The 20,626-nt window shown below is 38.4% G+C and overlaps 1 protein-coding gene across 35 annotated transcripts in view; it reads left to right on the top strand.

Moving 5' to 3' along the window:
* Window positions 1-20,626, top strand: part of clasp1a (cytoplasmic linker associated protein 1a) — a 67,834-nt gene that overhangs the window by 27,618 nt on the left and 19,590 nt on the right. For 4 of the 35 annotated variants that reach the window (XM_054786232.1, XM_054786227.1, XM_054786245.1 and 1 more), the window contains exons 14-28: window positions 190-260; window positions 456-515; window positions 1,991-2,068; window positions 2,642-2,809; window positions 4,253-4,299; window positions 4,971-5,141; window positions 6,042-6,065; window positions 8,910-9,017; window positions 10,570-10,596; window positions 12,221-12,385; window positions 13,758-13,919; window positions 15,579-15,638; window positions 18,234-18,337; window positions 19,503-19,526; window positions 20,108-20,352. In XM_054786232.1, coding sequence (XP_054642207.1) covers window positions 190-260; window positions 456-515; window positions 1,991-2,068; window positions 2,642-2,809; window positions 4,253-4,299; window positions 4,971-5,141; window positions 6,042-6,065; window positions 8,910-9,017; window positions 10,570-10,596; window positions 12,221-12,385; window positions 13,758-13,919; window positions 15,579-15,638; window positions 18,234-18,337; window positions 19,503-19,526; window positions 20,108-20,352 — 1,514 coding nt within the window. The remainder of the gene's footprint in view (window positions 1-189; window positions 261-455; window positions 516-1,990; window positions 2,069-2,641; window positions 2,810-4,252; window positions 4,300-4,970; window positions 5,142-6,041; window positions 6,066-8,909; window positions 9,018-10,569; window positions 10,597-12,220; window positions 12,386-13,757; window positions 13,920-15,578; window positions 15,639-18,233; window positions 18,338-19,502; window positions 19,527-20,107; window positions 20,353-20,626) is intronic. The other 31 variants (XM_054786263.1, XM_054786234.1, XM_054786242.1 and 28 more) reach the window with 21 other exon arrangements.

Genomic DNA, 20,626 nt, shown 5'->3' with positions numbered 1-20,626 from the left:
GTGGAGCATTATAGTAAATCTCTTTTAATAAAATATTCCATAAATATCACAGTTGTGTACAGGTAAATCTGCCTTCTTCCTCCTTCCCTGACCACACCTACTCTATTGCGGTTGGTCAGGGGTCGAGGGTTGGCTCCAGCTCCTCCTAAAGCCTGGCTTTTGATATCCCTGCTCTGTTTCCTCTTCCAGCATACACACTACCTACGTCTTATCCCCATCATTACAAGTAACTGCACCTCCAAATCAGTCGCAGTCAGACGGTAAGGGAGTCGAGTCTTTAGTTGTCAAAAGTGATTTGATTTGTTTTAAAACTGTAATGACCATGTTTGTTTACTGATTCCGGAATTGTTGTAACCCTAGTAACCCCATGCAGTGTATGCAGTTTTTAATAGCACAACTGTACAGTATCATCGTGTTATTTATACAAGAAATGTAAATGTTGTACCCTTTTCCAGACGCTGTTATGAGTTTTTAGACCTGATGCTACAAGAGTGGCACACAAACACACTAGAAAGGTAAGCAGCACATTCTTTTTGGTAAATGTATATCACCAAATCGTTACATTTTTTTTTTCCGCTTGTATATTTGCATCACAGTTGTTGAACTGTGTATTGTACTGCATATACAGTGGGGAATGTATAGTATTTGATTGCCTGTTGATTTGGTAAGTTTAGCCTTTTAAACAGATATGAACAATAGATCATTTTAATGGTAGATTTGTTTGAACATAGAGAGACAGAATGTAAAAAAACACCCAAAAATAAACACAGTTTATGAATTACTTTGTATTAGAGTAAAAAAATTCCCTACCAACCAGCAAGAATTGTGTTCCCTGCACACCAAAGGTGTTTATGAAGTACACAAATTAGTCCTGTCCCTTTAGGAAAGTAGTCTTAATCTCAAATCATTATCTGGATAAAAGAGACACAAACAGTGTCTTCCATTGAAACCTCTCCATCACCATGGGCAAGACCAAAGAGGTCCTCGGGGACAACATTGTAGACCTGCACAAGACTGGAATGAACTACAAGAAAGACCATCAACAAGAAGCTTGGTGAGAAAGAGACTACTTTTGGTGCAATGATTGACAAATAAAAGAAATACAGATACAGTAGTAACCTCGCTCTGGAGGTTCATGCGTGATTTCAACTAGTGGGGTAAGGATGATCATGTGTGAGGTGAGGGACCACCAGAATGACAAGGGTGAGCTGGTTACTGATGTGAAGGGAGTTGGGAGCACAATCACCAAGAGAAGCATTAGTAACACACTTTGCTGTAACAAATTGAGATCCTGCAGTGCTCACAAGGTCCCCTGGCTCAGGAAGACACACGTACAGGCCTGTCTGAAGTTTGACAGCCATTCACCTGAATGACTCAGACAAGGCTTGGGAGAATGTGATATGTTCACAAGACCAAAATTGTGTTCTTTGGCATCAAGTTGACTGGAAGTGTTTAGAGGAAGAGAAACGATGAATACGAGCCCAACAGCACCATCGTTACTGTTGAACATGTGAGGTGAACCTCTGTGCTTGCCAGCAAGGGTTTCTCCACCAAGTACGAAGCAACGTTTTGTATTGGGATCAGATGCTTATTTCATTCAGTCAAATACAAATCAATTCAGAATCTTTATTTATTTATTTATTTATTTATTATTTACATTCTGTCATAATAAATAAGCCATTAAAATGATGGACTGTTCATATCATAAAATACTTATTTTCTCCACTGTAGATATGATTACCATTTACCCCCCTCTCCCCTGCCACATGATGGCATTGGAGGCAACTAAGCGTTGGCTGGATGCACCACTAATGATGTCCATTACAGTGGGAAACTTTAATCATTCCAATGAAATGGAAACTTTCCCCCTCTCTAATAGGGACTTTAAAAATCATGTGAAAAACGTTCCAAGTGTTCACATTCCCTGTAGACCACCAAGGGAACTACTAGAGACTAAAGCGCTCCTCACCATGTTTTCTTCCTATCCTAGGCATGTTGCTGTTCTGACTGAAACCATCAGGAAAGGCATTCATGATGCTGATTCTGAAGCCAGATCAATTGCTAGGAAGTAAGTGCAACATCAAGTACAGAAGACAATTTGTGTAGAAATTGTGTGTGAATGCCGAAGAGCTGAAGCTGAATTGAAATGCTGTACAGAAAAGGTTGATTGGGAATTTTTGGAATGTGGAAAGTTGTTAGCATGAATGTTTTGATGTTGGGACTGTTTGAATGGGTTGAAGTTGTGGAAGTACGTAGTAGGAATTGTTTAGATCAAATGGCATTTGTTTTTGGGGCAAACATGGAAATTTGGAGAAACCAGGAATTTGGGGGATATGGATAATTGTTAGTCTGAACGAGCTGAACATTTTGGTGTGGGGTTTGTTTAAACCGGTTCAGAAATGTGGACCTTGTAAAAAATGTCATGTTCATTTTAATGGGAATGTTCTTGCAGGAAGAGCAGAATTATGGAAGAAGTGGGATGTTTTTGGATTGTATCTATAGATGTCCATCATGTCCTGAATGGTTTGAATACTGTTTGGCATTCACACGATGTCTAATGTTTTCTGTTTATTTTCAAGACAGGTGACCACTTGTTTTGAATCAATGTATGTCTTAACCATTGACTTGTCCTGGTGTCTAGATGTTACTGGGGCTTCCATGGTCACTATAGCCGAGAGGCTGAGCATCTCTTCCAAGCACTGGAGTCCACATATCAGAAAGCACTGCAGACTCATCTGAAGAGCTCTGACAGTATCATGTCTCTACCCCAATCGGATCGTTCCTCGTCGTCTTCTCAGGAGAGTCTTAAGTAAGAAAACATTTTCAGTTTGGAGACATTTTTGTTTGATGTCTTGCTTCTTGTTTAAGGTGTTTACATATATTTCTCCATTTGTTGTGATTTTTGGATGATTTTGAATACAACTATACAATTGTGCACAGGTGAAGAGGTAGATATGTGACAGATGCATGCACATGTGGATCAATCTGGTCATCATATAGCCCATTTCAAACGTGCATAACAAAGTTATATTAAAGTACATTTATTGGATTAAAATCCAGAGTCGAGATATATACTGTACTGTAAACATGACCCGTTTTAAATGATATACCATGTTGGTTGTTGTAAGAAACTGCTGTCACAAGTGCTGTTTACTTTCTTGAGGTCATCTTTTCAAAAGTACTTCCACACTTCGGATGATTTTTTTTTAGGAACCATTATGAGCCATGTTGATGGTCGTCCTTGCACTCACCTCAGATGCTTTGCATTGTGCAACTGGAGCAGGTGATTTTATTAATGCGTAGTAAGCATAGGTCATTTTCAATTCTTTATTAACACTAATTAGAGTGTGTATCAAAATTGGCTGTTCATAACAAAAATGAAGACATTCTTTGTAAAAATGTATGCAGCAGCTGTGGGCACCACCATGTAGTCAGGATGGTACAATCTTGATCACACGACATTGTCACACAATTCAACAGCAAGGTTGATAGTCGAATCAGACTCCTCCGAATTGACTCGTCGAATAGCCTGATTCTTATTTGTGAATTTATTAAGACTAACCTGCCATGCTTGTTGATAGTAGGAGAACCTGTTATTTTAGTTGACTCGTTAAATAAATATGGCACTTTTTTAGACTTGCATCACATATTGCAGTAACCCAAACAGTGTTTATTTGTGAAGTGCATCCAGTGGCATCACAGTAAAAGAAGAATAATGTGTTCATTCATAACACAAGATGCGACCTGACATTAGTTTCAGGGAAGAGCTGTTGCCTATATTGATATCGGTATTAAGTACTGGGCAATATCAGTATATCTGATATCAGTAAGAAATTCAATATTGAGCATCTCTAGTTGGTTTCTTAACTTGGCTCATTGTTTAACTTTTTTACGCGATACGTTTCCACATATTTCACGTATTGATATGCTTTTTAGTGTTGTGTGTAGAAATGTTTTTAAATTAGATTTTTTTTTCTGAAGTCATATTTGCCCTCTTTGGTTGGAAAAAAATGTTGAACATTATTGGGTAGAAGGTTGTTTGCTTTGTGCATTACTTTATCTATTTGAAAATCTACTAGATCAGTAAATTTCAACATAAGTGCATGGAACCAGCACCCAATGGACTTTAGGATGTTTGGATCTGCTGTGTGCATGTGTGAATAATTCAAATACTGCTTTCTTTTCATGTCCACGGGTTAATTTGTCACTAGTGTGGGATTCTAAAGCTTGTTTTCATTTCTCTTCATTCCAGCCGACCACTGTCTGTGAAAACTGTCATTGGAGGCAGCATAGCAAGGAGTAAGCATATTTGCATATTTACCATCATAAAACTACAGTAATTAATGAAATATTGATATTAAATTACAATTAAAAATGAAAGATAAAATATAAAATATTTGTAGAATATTTTTTTCTACAGTTTCCCTACTGTTATATTTTGGGGGATGCCCTGCCCCTCCAACAGCATTTCCTCTTGCCCCCAAAGTAAATTTGATTTTATTGTTATTTTTGATATCGCGCCAGGATACCTTTTAATGTCTGTACATTATTTTATTAAACAAATTAAGTATGCTTAACCAAATGTATAATTTATCATCTGTTGTCATTATCACATGTGGAGGAGCGATTGTATTATTACATTAATGAAATCATATGTCTTTATTTTGACTGTGAATTATCTTGGAATTTTTCTCTCGCTTTCTATCATGAATATATTGCTATATTCATATATAATATATATATAATATATATATATATAATATATATATATATATATATATAATGCTATATATATATATAATGCTATATATATATATATATATATATATATATATATATATATATATATATAATGCTATATTCCCTCACCCCCCACCCCCCAAAAAAATGTTAATGTAGGGGAAACACTGGTACGTGAATGAACGTTATGAGTCCAATAGAAGTGATTACTCTCTTCTCTGTTGTCTCAGCTAAACTGGTGAGCACCCGGTTACCAATTATACCAGGTTCCCTTCAGCGTTCCCGAAGCGACGTCGATGTAAACGCCGCCTCCAGCGCCAAGTCCAGGGTGTCAACTGTTTCTGCATCGTCACCATTCAACTCAGCAGCTGCCCTTCCTCCTGGGTCTTACGCATCGTTAGGTAATCCACTTGTTAGCACTTTGAATTGTTCAAGGAAATGGATGTCATCAAATGTTTAATGCAAAAGAATGGAAGATCAGTTAGTCTGATAATACAGGGAAGGCCAAAAGTACAGTAGGCATACAAATGTTATTACATATACATCTTTTATTGTATAACTTCTCAAGGGACAAGACCGTAGAAATAATACTTGGCTACAACTTAGAGTAGTCAGTGTCCAGCTTGGAAAAATTATAAAATAAAGACATTGTAAATTATAAAATAAAGACAAGCGCATATAATAAAATGCCCACCCTTTTAGCCCGCTCTTGTATTGTATATGTGGCTATAATGAGCAAGTGGTTTGAGTTCAGTTCTTGTCATATGTCAAACAGTCAACATGCATTACTAATAATTGCATGGTTGACTCATATAATATATATATATATATATATAAATACTTTTAAATCATATTTGAAATGACACAATATTTTATGTACATAAGTATTTTTTTCGTAACCACTTGATTTTTGTTTGTCTTTTTAAGACATTACGTGGTGTATTAATGGCCACTAAGTTGTCTTGGTTAAGGCATAACAGGTTTCCATACTAAGTTAAAGAAAATTAAACACAATATAAGGTAAATATACTAAACTTTGTATGTACAAAATGAACGCTCCTGACATAATACAACAAAGAGAGCGAGTTGAAATTGTGTATATGAGTTGTATTTAATCAGTTACAGTATGAAAACCTGCTGACATTTGACCCAACTTTTCAGGCTAACACTTCTTACTTTTTAGCCCAATGGGTTGCTAAGACCACATGGTAACCATAATGAGGCTCACTTCCTGCAAACCATCACTAACTCTACTTCTTCTCTCACTCATTGCTGCATCTTCTTTCTTTAATACCCAAAAGATGGCACGCCTGGTAAAAGTGATGGTAAGACTTACTGGATGTGTTTGTGTGTATTTATGCAAACTGTACTGACTATTTTGTATGTCTTCTTGTCAGCTGTGTTCACATCCTACCTTGTCCTCTCTTTGTCTATTTATTTGTAATTGTAGTTTATTTGTCTATTTTATTCAATGAAGCAATGTAAATCTGAAAAGTTGTGTGGAACTGCATGGTCTGTCTGCATGGACTTGCACCTTCCAGTAAGCCAGACAACAGTATTAACATTATTCCATTTCTTATACACAAGTCTGACGCTGTTATGTCATGAGCACTGGTGCCATCATTTAGTCAATGTGTATTGATTATGTATCTGTCATTTCTGTTTCTCTCCTCGTCTTAGGGTGTCCCTAAAGTTTGGTATATAATATACACATATAATATACATACATTATACAAAAAGTAATGTAAAAAATACTAATGTAAAATACAAAATATATATAATAATATAAATCCAATTATAGAAAGTATAAATGAAAAAGAACAAGATTTAGCCGCCGAAGACCTGGCTACCTGCGAGCCCCTCAACAGGGCCTGGCTCCGGGTGAGGGGTCGTGACAGAAAGAACGAGATCACGGATACAAGCGGCTGAAATGAGTTTCCTCCCTAGGGTGGCTGGACTCACTAAGAGATAGAGTGAGGAGCTCAGTCATCCGAGGGGGCCTCAGAGTAGAACCGCTGCTCCTTCACATTGAGAGTAGAGGTGGATAGGGCATCTAGTCTGGATGCCTCCCGGACGCCTCCCTGGTGAGGTGTTCCGGGCATGCCCAGCCAGGAGAAGGCCCCGGGGCAGACCTAGGACACGCTGGCGGGATTGTGTCTCACAGCTGGCCTGGGAGCGCCTTTGTGTCCTCCTGATGGAACTGGAAGAGGTGGCCGGGGACCAGGAAGTCTGGGCTTTCCTACTGAGACTGCTGCTCCCGTGACCCAGACACAGATAAGCGGAGGAAAATGGATGGATGGATGGATAAATTAAAAAGAAGGAAATGTTAATATTATTTAAGTACACTCCTGATCAAAGTTTTAAGACCAGTTGAAAAATTGCAAGAATTTACATTTTGCATTGTTACTTCGTAAGGTGGTTCCAAGTAGAGCGTCATAATGCAAAAAGAAGAAATGGGAGTGAGACAAAACGTAAGCAATTGAATGCAAACAGCCGTTAAACTTCTTTTTGCATTTTCGAGCTCGACTTAGAACCTCCTTAAGATCCAACAGTGCAAAATGTCAACTATTGCAATTTTTCAAGTGGTTTACAAAAATTTATCAGGAATGTATATTAGCTATATTATTTTTTGTTTGCGATGGTATAATATAGTATATACATGTTTGTACATGTCCTTAAGGGTGTCACAGTACATGTATTTATAGGGATTTTTCATTTTCGTACAGAGGCGTACCAATTTCCCACACGGTCCGCTTTACCTGATAGCAATTGTTTCATTTTAAAAATCACCGTAATTATGGCGTACTGTTACACCCTTAATAAAGACACATAGAAATATACTGTGAGGTGTCCAGACAAAGGGAAGGTTTCTTTCCTAATTCCAGAGCCCAAAATGACTCAGAAAGAAAATGTTTTAGTGTTTATTATGTCTTTCAATTCTTGCATATACAAATGACAAATATCCTTTTTTAGTTTGTATAAGCAAACATGGTTTTCTGCTGTATCTGTCAGCATCCTGAACACATTTTTTGCATAACATTTTCTAATGAACCCTGTTTGTCCTCTAGGTTGTGTTTTTTTTTCAGTTCCCAAAGCCCTCATCTAGGTCTTCTTCATTGTGGTCCCAGAGGCTCTCTTTTTTTATTGTTTAGATCAGGGGTGTCCAAAGTGTGTCCCAGGTACAATTTGTGGCCCACAGCTCATTTTTGATTGGCTCACAACATAATTAAATCATAATTTAAAAGGAAACTGTTGAAATGTTGAATGTTACAGAACATCACACTAATATGAAAGCTATAACTCAACTCTGAACCCCCTACATCACTTCCTGTCCACCCCTTACTCAGCTCCCCCGGGAACATATTTACAGTAACACACATCAGCACGAGTCTTAGAAATGTCTTAAATGGCTTATTTTCTGTTATTACTGTATGTGTCTACTACATTGGGTAATTCAAGTGTAAAGGTGACTATAGCTTACATCTAGAAAGCTCTAATAATGTTAAAAACCATATTTAGAAGATCGTAAACAGGTTTTCTATGTTCTAACTTTGAAAATATTTCATTTATGAATAAGGAATCCTACTTCGCAGAAATTCACTTATCATGGTCGGGTCTGGACCACAATAACCGCGATAAACGAGGGATTACTGTACTTACTATTTGGTTTGCGTGGTGTAAAACAAAGATCAGCTGTAGACTGTTTTTATTTTAACGATACAGTGGAACCCATTTAAGTCATAGCCTGTTGAAGTCGGCAGTCTCATCAGCGCTGGTCCACCGTGTTCTCCTTCTTACACAAAACTGCCCGCATACTGCCATAGGTTTAAAAATTCTTATGTATCACCCATTCTGACCAAAGTCACAATTTTCAGTTACGTTGACAACAGTTACGTCAAAGCAAACCATCCAATTCAAGTGGCATCAATTTACTGGTTCCACTGTATTAAGCGTCTTTGCATAATCTGACCTACATTGGGTTGGGTTTAGCTTGTATAATAAACAAAATATCCCCAGCATTGTTTGATTTTTCTGTATGCGGCCCTTGGTGGAAAAGGTTTGGACACCCCTGGTTTAGAAGAATGGTTGTACAATAAGTACCGGAAAACAAAGACATTGAAACCAACTTCACTTGCCTTCTTCACCTTTTACTCTATCTTCTAATCCAGGTCGTGTTCGTACCAGAAGGCAAAGCTCTGGTAGTGCAAGCGGGTCCTGCACATCAGTGGTGGATCGTAGAGGGCGCAGTCGAGCCAAAGTGGTTTCTCAGTCCCAGCGTATGTAAATGCTTACTTTTCTCATGAAACACTTGTATTCACGGTCACAGTTCGACCGTCTCTCCTCTTGACATTGTTTTCTTACTCACACATTTCACTCCTGAAGTGAGAGTGTTTTCTTTCCTCTGGTTTTGTGTATGCATGAGGTGCTCGCTGTCGAAACACGTCCATAGCTAAAAAGTCTGTGGGCGTGTGCAGACATGCCTTTACATTATGTGTGTGCTTGGAGGTTGAAATATAGTTTTGTTTCTAGAAATATAGATTAGTGTTTCCCCTAAGTTTACAGCTTTGAGGGCGGGGGGCACAAACATGCGATCAAATGCATGCACACATCGTAGCCGACTGGAATGTGATTGCTCCACTACAGTTACATTTGGGGTGCATACGAACACGTGCGCAGCATGCGTGTTCGGGTTGGGCTGATTATCACTAAAGCACGGCAGACGTGTACGTACATGTGCAGCGTAGCCGTGTGTAGTGCAATCGCTCCTATGCAATTTTACATTTGGGGTGTTAAGTGCATGTGCGCAGCATGTGTATGTGTTTTCGTTTGAGTTTGGGTATGCGGTTCAAGGGATAGTTCAGATTTTTTTACATGAAGTTTTGACATCTGCATCACCAGTGAATACTGTTGGCAGCGTGGAGCAGTGTCGGAAGATCCACTGTTGCCGGCGGTTTTCAAGGGGCTGGACTGCTGCGTGGTGGGGAGGACAGCAGGCTTGGGAGCTTTATTTGCCCCGGGGCAGGGGTAGCACTGGGAGCAACAACGAAAGAGGGAGAGAGACTGGTGGGGGGTGTGGCGAGGGAATTGTGGGTCTGTTCTGTTCCAACACTGAAGAAGACTACTTAAATAGTTTTAGTGCGGAAGGAGGAGGATGATGGTGGGCTACTGTTTAACCAGCTGTGTTAAATGCACTGCTCGGCACTGTTTGGGAAAAAAAACCCATTTATTTAATTAAAAGTTTTAAAAAATCAATCTGTTTAACATCTGAGGGTGGTGTGCCCCCCTATATAATGGTAGGGGAAACACTATATTTTATTTACCCTGTGTCTGTGTAATCAAATTCACAGCCATTTAAAATGCGGGCCCTATGATTTCCGTAATGCAGGAATTGTGAATAATTAAGATTGGTCATCAAGCATTTGCGAAGAAAAAAGTCCCAAAAATCTATAACAAATTAGAACGCAGCTGATGGAACGCTACATTAGTATTTTGTTCAACAGTTCATTTGCCTCAAAGTTTTGTCAAAATGCTTGTTAAACATTCTTTCCATCTGTCAGCCACAAGCAGAGGGCTAAGGGTTAGTTTGTCATTCTCTCTGAAAACCACACATTGGGAATATATTGCTGACATCCTACATTTATTTACAAAGTAAAGCACATTTGTTTAGTTTGTGAGACAAATGATTACGAGTTATATTAATGGCACATAAAAACATACAGCTGCTAGATTTCATAGGGCCCAAAGAGTGCATGCTGCATAATAAACCCTTTCTCTCATTTTGACCATTCTTGATGTCCAATTGTCCTGCCTATTGCTCCCATCACTCAGGATCCAGATCAGCCAATCCCATCAGTGGTAAGGTTCATCCAATCCACAAGCTGGATGGCTGTCACTGTCCCTGAGCCCAAATCACTTTGCACGTTGTTTCCTCCCTTTAGGACTTTCCTTTCAGTTAATTTTGGTTGCATGCTTTATTTGTGAATGTTTTTATTCTCAGTTATCTGGAAATGTTTCTTCTCAGCAATTCTCTGGTTTCTTTCGCCTGTAACTATCGTCTGCTAACGGTTATGGCCCTTTAAAATGTAATGTAACCCTTCCCCTGTGTGTGTCAGCAGTGACTCATCTCCATTTATTTGTTCATTCCCAGTTTGTTTCACATTCATTTGTTGCTAAAGTGGTGTAATCCCCTTTGAGTTTCAAAAAGACACATTATATTCACTTTGAAAGATTTGGTTCAGACATACCTTACTATCGGGGTGTCCAAACCTTTCCCACCGAGGGCTGCATCCTGACCGTCGACCCTTGACCGACCAGTGCTTAACAAATGTATGTCACCACTTGTCCAAAAAACGAGGAAAAATAATGACGTGCCTTACTATTTTTTTCGGGGGAGGTGGTTTATCATATAAAATTCACGCCTGATCCTAACTTCAGAAAAACCTTTGTGGAATACTTAGTCTTTGTGGTATCATTGTCACATTTGAAATGGAATTAAGTAAGAACTCAAGCTATGGTCCCATTGTCTTTTCCAGTCCATTCCTCCAAAGTATTTATTTTGAAGGCATGTTTCTGAAAAAAATACAGGCAAACCTAAAAAAAAAAATCCTCCTTTTTCCAGTGTTTCCAAACTTTGTCAGCATCAGTAGCACTTAGACACATTCTGACCGTAGGGGAGGAAAATTCATCTTGTTAGCTTTCAAAAGACACCAAAGCCATGCCTCTACTCTAAATGGTTTAAGGACAGCTTAACATTTACTTTAGGTACAACATTTTTTTAAACGTTTTAGCCTAGAAGAGGTTGAATATATTTAACTACATTGACCTACATTGTGTCGGTTTTAGCATGTAATTAACTAAACAAAAGCTGAAGCATATCAAATGAAGTGGCTCCTGCATACTTGATTTTTTTTGTATGCAGCATTCAGTGGAAAAGGTTTGCATACCCCTGCAATAGATAATTTTGCAGAATTACAGAAAAATCTGAAAACCAATTTGTGTCCTTGCGTGTGTGTACAGTGCGTCCAGAAAGTATTTACAGCAATTTTTTCATATTGTGTTATGTGACAGCCTTATTAAAAAAAATGTATATACATGTCATTTTTCACTTTTTTATTTTTATTTTGAAAACATAAAAAAAACTTTTTTCATTATCTGGTGTTGTGAGTAGAATTTCGAAAAGAAAAAAAAATGTGGGAAAAGTGTAGCCCTGTGAATACTTTCCAGATGCATTATATACACTGTATTCTGCGCAACACGGTTTTAGGAGTAATTATCAGCTGTATTTTTCTGCTGTACATGCACAATATATTTACTGATTAGTGCCTTACTACTATTACCTATAATTAAATATTTATAAACATCCTTATTGATTCATAGAAGATGTGAATGTATGTGAATTTCCCACTACTACGACTTTGTCGGATTCTGAGGTTATCGTCCATGCTACGATTTTTTTAAGCATTTGTCTATTTGTCCACAGCTGGCAGTCGCTCCAGCTCCCCAGGCAAGCTGCTTGGACACAGCAGCCATGGTCGCATCCCTCGCGTTGCAGTGTCTGCGTCCAACACGCCAGCTGACAAGCGTAGTAGGATCCCGCGCAGCCAAGGATGCAGCCGAGAGACCAGCCCAAGTCGACTTGGCTTAGGTATGATCAGGACTAACACACACAACTTGCACAGGCACGAGCTGTTATAAACTAACTGTTTTGTTGGTGTTTTAGATACGAAGAAAAATACAAACTTGGATCTGAAAGTCCAACAGCATTGACTTCATGTGTAGCTGATAGAAGGCAATAGAGAGAGCAGCTGCTGGTTATTAAATGTGATTTAAATGTCGTTATGTGAATGTAGAAGATCATTCACATATACTGTCCATATGTTATTCTGCATCAAACCTGTTCTATTTCTTACTTTTATTCCATCATTGTTTTGATACTCAACCACTTCCACATTTCTCGACTGATTCACACCAGTCACACCAACATCAAAATGTTCAGCATATTCAGGTCATCTACTGACAAATTGCACATTTTCTGTAATTCCACATTGTCGACAACAACATCCCAATTGAAAATGAATGGACAGTTTTTCATGTTTACTACTTCCACATTTCTCAACTGACGTAAAACGTTATAACGTCAAAATGTTCAGCTAATTTGGGACTTCTTTTTTTTCATGAGCCAAAAATTCACACAATTTTCACTGCTTTCACGTGATTCCACATTTTAATAAATTTCTACCAATGTACGCCATTAATTGATAAAATAATAATTATATAAATAAATCAAAATCAAATTGTTTTAATATAGACTGTCGATAAATTAATAGTAAAAAATATAACAAAAAGCTAGATTTTTTTTTTTTTTTACCTTCTGAAGTGTTTTTTGTTGTTGTTGTTGTTGTTGTCCAAAGCAACATATCTCAACATTTATTTTCAGTGTTGCCAGAAGTTGTTATTGTATCTTGTTTTTATACGCAATGGGGAGGAAAAAAAAAGTGTAGATCATGGGTGTCTAAAAGGCAGCCCAGGGGCTATTTTCGGTCCACAGCTTGTTTTTTATTGGTCCTTCGCATATTGTTAAATTAAATGAATTGATCGTTAATGAGATACATGATTATGTAGATGTTATATGAATTTTCATAGACGCCTATAACACAAAACTAAGATGTGGATGTTAAGTTCAGATAGCTTAGCATATATCGATCTACAGTACATTGGATTAATTTAAGCATCTTTAATGTACAAAATGCATCAAGGTGCCCATGGCCTCATTTAATTTTTATGTATGCGACCCTCGCTGGATAAAGTTGAGACGCTCTTGTTATAGATGATGATACTGAACTGCTGGTCTTTATCTGCCTCATGTTAGTGGTACCAGCAGTAGTACAATCAAAAGACCACAAAAACCTGTTTGTCATTCAGTTCGACATGTCTTCTCATACTTGTTTCCCGTCTGCACTGCTCTAACATTCCTAAATGCACACTGACAGTTCCACCTAACTGTGTTGTCCTCGCAGCCAGCCTTTGTGGTAAAAACACTATTCTGCCTGCTGCTCTTCCCTACTGCACGCTAGCCCGGAGCCGCATTCCCCGTCCCAGCATGAGTCAGGGTTGCAGTCGCGATACTAGTCGCGAGAGCAGTCGCGACACCAGCCCTGCTCGAGGGTTTACTCCTCTGGGTGAGTACCTGTGTGCTACACGCTGCTCCAGCCCGCGTTGTCCCAAATGTCTTCACATTAACGCCAAATGTTATTCATTACACCTGTGGTCAGAAGTTTACATACTCTCATCATGGGAAAGTTTTGGGGTTTTGGACCCCGATGCAGACATGAGTCGTGAAATGTTGTACAACACAAGTCCATGCCTAAGACAAAGTACAAACAAAAAAACAACAGACACCGCTGTGGTTTAGCGCTGTGGTGAAAACCTAGAGACCTGTTTGTCCAAAAGGGCAGATACGGTTTAAGGTCGGGAAAACACCACTTACTGGAAACACAGCAACAAGGCAGTCCAATAAGATGCTGGAGAAATAATAGTAAAACATAACAATCAAAACGTATTCTGAACAAAAAAAAAAACAAAAAAACGATTGAACATTGAAAAAACAGAAACAAGACAGCATGAAAGCTAGTAGCACGCAAACAAGGGAACAAGTTCATTGGACTTGATTTGAAAAGGCCCAGACCGCACCTGTCGTGCCAAGTTAAGTACTGTATATATTCCAGCCTCTATGTGACTTTCTGACCCCAGGTGTAAATTGATAAGAAAAAACAAAAAAAAGTCAAATTCATGTATTTCAAAATATCACTAACATGTACACTGTATTTCCATTCCATTCTGAAAAAAGTATGCTTCAAATAAGTCAAAGCCCAAAATGAAGGCATTCAAGCCCATGATGAGTTAAACTTCTGTCCACAACTGTTTGTGCGTTGTCACTCTCTGCTTACTCAAATTTTCTGTGTTGAGAAAATAACTCTTTGCTGAGGTAAATACCTCACAGCTTGTCTGAAATGTTGTCAACTCATGCAAGTGTATAATGCATACACTATGTATGTAGTGCTGATGTTGTACCTCATAACCCATGGCTTTGTCATCATGGCATTTTTTTACATAAAATAATTCAATTTACTTTCCAGTTCTACAAGTTAATTTTCTTTCTCATTCATATCCTGTGTAAAATATTTGCCTAAAATCTCTCTTTTTAACCCATAAGATCCCATCAACAACATTTAAGTGGTAAAAAGTGTGTCCCCTACAGCTTACCTGAAATCATTAAGTGCCAAGTGATGTTTGGGAAACATTTTGGAGTTGTTGTCATGTGACAGTCATGTGACTATCCCAGGATATGGCTTTCCCAAAATGACAGCATGTCAAGTAAACTAGCCCATTTCCATTATTTTTTGCCATTAAAGCTCATTCTAAAACCATTTAACATATGTATTGCTTTAATAGGCTGCCAAATATTACAATTTAACTGTTCTTGCTATATTTCTTCAATTAATTCATATGAAACAAGCCAAGAAAATCTCACTATCTGGCTTTTGGCCTTAAAATTGCTATGGAAAGCCTGACGTGATGTATTTGTCACAATAGCAGAAACAAGTAGTAGTATTATAGGGAAAAAAAAAACACCACAAATGTGTTCTATGTGATATATCCGCCATCATTTTACTTTAAATGTCTGTGGCTTCTTATGGGTTAACAGCATTTGCTAAAATAAAACAAAATATATGCCCCTGGAAAGTATAGAGAAAATTTAAATGTAAAGTAAAAGACATTTAAAAAGTGTGTGACATGAGTCCGGTGTGGATGTTGGCCATCTCTGCTGTCCCCTGCAGCCTCCCGACGTCACTCCCGTTCAACCAGTGCTCTCACAGCTGACCCCCATGGCCAGTCAGGTGACCTGCATGTTGTCACAACCGACCTGCCCCTCTCCTCATAAGCCCTGCCTTGTCGCCACCTTGTGTCTTGTGTCTGCATGCTTCTTTGCTCGCCGCCAGCAGCATGTGCAAGTTTTTGTGTTAGTGTTGCGTTTGTTTAAAACATTAAGAAACACATTGTGTGTTCTTTAGTTCCTTCAACACCTGAACAGTGTGTTGACTTCAACTGTGTGTTATCTACACATCTGCACACTCAAGTTTATTTACAAAATGTTATTGTTTTGACGTTCCGGTCATTATGTAGAATTTTTCATATATTGTTCTTCACACTCTCATCTGTTGTTTTATTTGGAGAATATTTGTCTTTTTTTCTTACTCTTCAGTGCATTGTTGCACTTTGGAAATCACGACGCAGGCCAAGGTTTTTCTTTCATTTTGCATGAGGCCTTGTGAAAATTATTTCAGTTTGGTATTCAATAGTTTAATTTGGAACCTTGGTTCACATTCGCCATGGTTAGCGTACAATATGGTGCTTGTCTTGTTGTGGAATTAATATACTGCGTGAGTCCAACTTTGTTCTTAATGTATTTTTATCGCAAAACATCCTTGTTAACAGCATAGTAGCTTGATAAGGCAAAGGAAACTGGATCTAGAAGTCAGCTCCGTCACCTGTTTATGATGTCAGCAATGGTTGACTTTTTTTTTTCCTAACTAAAATAGTTATGCCACAAGTCTTCGCTTTTCTTATTTATCACGGTTGCAAAATTACCCACAATAGTTAGTGACAGCATTTTGATAAAGAAGGTGAGAAACACTACTGAATTCAAGAAATAACTCATAGCAAAACACGAAGGTCGTGTCAGTGTGGATCGCAGTCTTTGTGAACCATCGTGTCTTCAATCAGTGTAAAACAGACGTTCATTTATCCCTTTCATTGGGCATTTACTGTATATGCATTTTGAGCTGTTTTCTGAATGTAAAACTAGAATTGTAAAAGTATAAAATTTTGTTTTGTGTTAACATATTTGTTTGACTGGAACAGATTAATTGGATTTACAATATTTCTTTTGGAATGGATTAATGACGCTGACCAAGGTTCCATTATTACTGTATACAGGATGGGCCAAAAGTATTGTTGGTATTTGTATTTGTATTTGTACTTTATTTATCCCACAGCGGGGAAATTTACTTGTTACAGCAGCAAGCAACACAGTTATGTCATATCCTGTGTAAAATATTTTGCTAAAATCTCTTTTTAATCCATAACAACCAATCAGCAGCAAATTAAATGTTGCAAAATGTGTCCGATACAGATCTGTCGGTATTTTGACAAATTATCTATGGACAAGGAGACATTGTGGATGCAGTCATGTGGTCACATGAGGCTTGTTTTATGTTGTCAGGCCATATGAGCATGACTGTGCATTGGGAGTCATTGGGTATTGGGTACCGTGTCAACTGAAGCAGCCAGGTGTCACAGTGTGGTGTGCTCTGTCTGTAATATGAAAGAGACATGACAGCATAGTTTGATAATAGGTGAGTAATGACAATGAACTCATAAAAGGAACAGTACGTAATGAACGTGGTAGTGATTAGACATAGCATTGACAAATAAAATAGAACAGAACATCGTTGGACAATGTGTGAGCAATGGCAATGTACTCACAAAAGAATAAAGAGTAATACGTGACAAGAAGGAAGAGTAGTGAGTGTGGTAGTGTTTAGACATAGCATTGTATGTACAGTGTTTCAGGACTCTTCTTCTTTGTACTTTGCAAACATCAACTGCTTGTATTGTTTCTTGAAATCGCTCATCTTAGGGACTTGGAAAGGTGAAAGAAACTTTTATTCTCTGATGAGAAAAAATGGAACCTTGACGGTCCTGATGGCTTCCAACGTTACTGGCATGACAAGGAGATCCCACCTGAGATGTTTTCCACAAGGCACAGTGGAGGGGGCACCATCATGATTTGTGTTTTCCTTCAGTGGAACAATGGAGCTTCGGATTGTGCAGGGGCGTCAAAACAGATGATCTTTAAAAAGATAATGTATTTTCGTCGAGCTCTGAGATTTTGCAGTTCTTACGGCAGTCCTTGAACACATCATAGGTTCGGTGAGCCACAAAAGTGAAACATATACTGTATAGCTTCTACACCGTGACTCTGATTCCATCAGTTCATTGATTATCTTACATTGTCATTCATTTCAAATGTGTTCAAGTGTGTGAGGCATACTGAAGAGAGACAGGAGGGTTCTGGAGCTGAATCTAATAATTACAACAGTCACTCTTGTTGTAAATGTTAATATGAAATTGAAGGACACCATCAATGTCAGGTAAGCAGGAAAGTTTGGAGGGGGAAAGCGAGGCATGTGTCAAAATTAAACATTTTTATTGCCGTCTCAATTACTTTTGGAGTTTTACCATTTGTTGGTGGTCCTGGATTTACTGTACTGTATACCTAATTTTGGCCCACTCTGTATATGAATGTATATAGCTGTTTTTTTAATCATATGGTAAAATGTAATGTACTCTTAAGTATCATATTATGCCTAAGTATATTGCCTAAATATCGTATCATATCTGTATATATTTTTTTTACCTTTCCCTCGTAGATCGTTATGGGTTGATTCACCAAGCAAGAATCTCAGCATCAGTGAATGCAATGAGGGTCCTGAACACCGGCACAGAGGTGGAGGCAGCAGTTGCTGATGCTCTGGTGAGTGGAAATAAATGATTTTGACTTCTATTGACATTTCTTAAAACAGTGATTCTCAACTAGTGGGTGGCAAAGACGTTTTTAGTTGGTTGCTGGTCTTGGCCAAAAAAATGTGTAATGACCCGATGTCCCTTAACGCACCTGGTGTCCTTCAATTGCCCGTTTAGCATTTGCAAGAGAACACCAAAGATGGTAATGGTTTAATTTATTTGAACATGCATACAAGTTACAATGGAATACACTGCATATTATATACTGTACAGTATATATTATATACAGTATGTATTCACAGTTCCTGTTCCTGTCCCTGAACGCACCTCGTGTCTGTTTTATTTGCCGTGTTTATGGGCGACTTGGCCAAGTTTGATCAGGAGGTGAAGGACATTGAGTGTAAACTTAACACTGCTATATTGCCTTTATATCTGCTGGAGAAGAGCGCACTATAAACAGACGAGTGTCTCACCGCTTCGTGTATCGTGGGGAATTCCATGCCCATTTAGATCGATTCGCCCAGGCAAAGCGGTGGTGTACTAAAGAAATAGACCTATTATTATTCAACTTACCTGCGGAGTTCATCAGAAAATAGTTAAATTTATATATTTTGAATTGTACTTCGTGTTTATCTAAGGAGTTGAATCAGAATCAGGTGGACTAGCCTGATTTTCTTTAAGATGTTTCACCTCTTATCCAGGTCCAAGTCCAGGTGCTGTCATTCAACTCCTCAGCTATACCATGTACTGAAAACACTTACACACATTTTGTTCAAGTAATTTTGAATTTTAATTTTTAGAATTTGTGGATAAAAATGTATTGTTCCAGAACAGGAAGCGGGCAGAATATACTGTAATGCTTTTAACATGTTAGAAAATAAGCGCCCTCTATGCAGCAGCGTAAAGGTTGCCAAAACGCTCTTTTAAATATAAGATATTTAAAAAGTTTTAGTTGAAAAATTTCCGCAATTCGCTTGTCATTGGAGGATGGTAGTGGGTCCCGCAACCAAACCAGTTGAGAACCACTATTTTAAAGCAGTTATGTCAGATGTCACATCAGAATAAAAACAAAAAAAATCCTCTTGCATGGTCACAACTGTACCGTAGTTGTTTTTCCTCTCCAATTCAAACTTTCTCTCTCTCTTTATTGTTTTTTTTTTTTTTACCATTTTCAGCTATTAGGAGACTCCAGGAATAAGGTAGTTGTTCGGATGACACAAAACATATGCATTTCCACATTTGCAGCATTGAAGCTTAGAAGAATTTACTATTTTTTTATATTACTTTTGCTTTTTTTTTTTTTTTTTTTTTACTGTTTGCCATTGCATCCCCCACTTATATGGCTGTGCTACATCTGCTGTTTTTTTGATATTGTCACATTCCCATTTTTCTAAACACTTAAAAACATCTGTGTGAAGTTTTCCCCGTTGCATCATGTTTTTAGCCAAAATCCCTGCTTTTCCAATTGCGCTGTTGCCCCTTTTTTAGTTGGCTTTTAATTTTTCACTTAGAGATTGTAAAGGAGACATGCTGTAGCATGACTGCATATGAATTATGTAATTAAGGCTACTGACCCAAGGAAAGGAGATGCAGCTAAAGTGTGAAAGCAGCATGGCTGCCTGATGCTCATGTTTACTGTACATGTGCACCGTACATATACGTGCAATACAGAGAGGAAATGCTGCTTAAATGACTTCTGTTGTGATTGGCATTTTCCCCAATGTAATGGTAGATGAAATACTGTACTCTGTCATTTGTAATGTCACTCCTTAACCTGCAGAGAAAGCCAATGAGGCGGCGGTACGAATCACCAGGGATGTACTCTGATGATGATGCCAACAGCGATGCGTCCAGTGCTTGCTCAGAGCGCTCGTATGGCTCAAGAAATGGCGGCATACCTCATTATCTTCGCCAGACTGAGGATGTGGCAGAGGTCCTGAACCATTGTGCCAGTTCCAATTGGTCAGAGCGGAAGGAAGGCCTTCTGGGATTGCAGAATCTCCTCAAGGGTCAAAGAATATTAAGGTGGGCTTGGAAGTGTCAAAGTTCATGTTGACCTCGGGAGTTTTCTTGTAAACAGATATAAATAATTCTTACCTTCCAGGTCTCAACAGTCATAAAACACTTAACATACTGTACAATATTGTCAATGACCTGTGGACTGATGAGACCAAGATAAACCTGTTTAGTTCAGATGGTGTTTAGTCCAGTGTGTGTGGCGGCAACCGGCTCAGGAGCACAAAGACGTGTGTATTGTGTGTACCAAAAGTGTGTATTGCCTCCAGTCAAGCATGGTGGT

The sequence above is a fragment of the Dunckerocampus dactyliophorus genome, chromosome 9, assembly GCF_027744805.1.
Source record: "Dunckerocampus dactyliophorus isolate RoL2022-P2 chromosome 9, RoL_Ddac_1.1, whole genome shotgun sequence".
Classification (NCBI taxonomy): Eukaryota; Metazoa; Chordata; class Actinopteri; order Syngnathiformes; family Syngnathidae; genus Dunckerocampus; species Dunckerocampus dactyliophorus.
The sequence above is the reverse complement of the archived record's forward strand: the minus strand, read 5'-3'. Positions and strand labels throughout refer to the sequence as shown.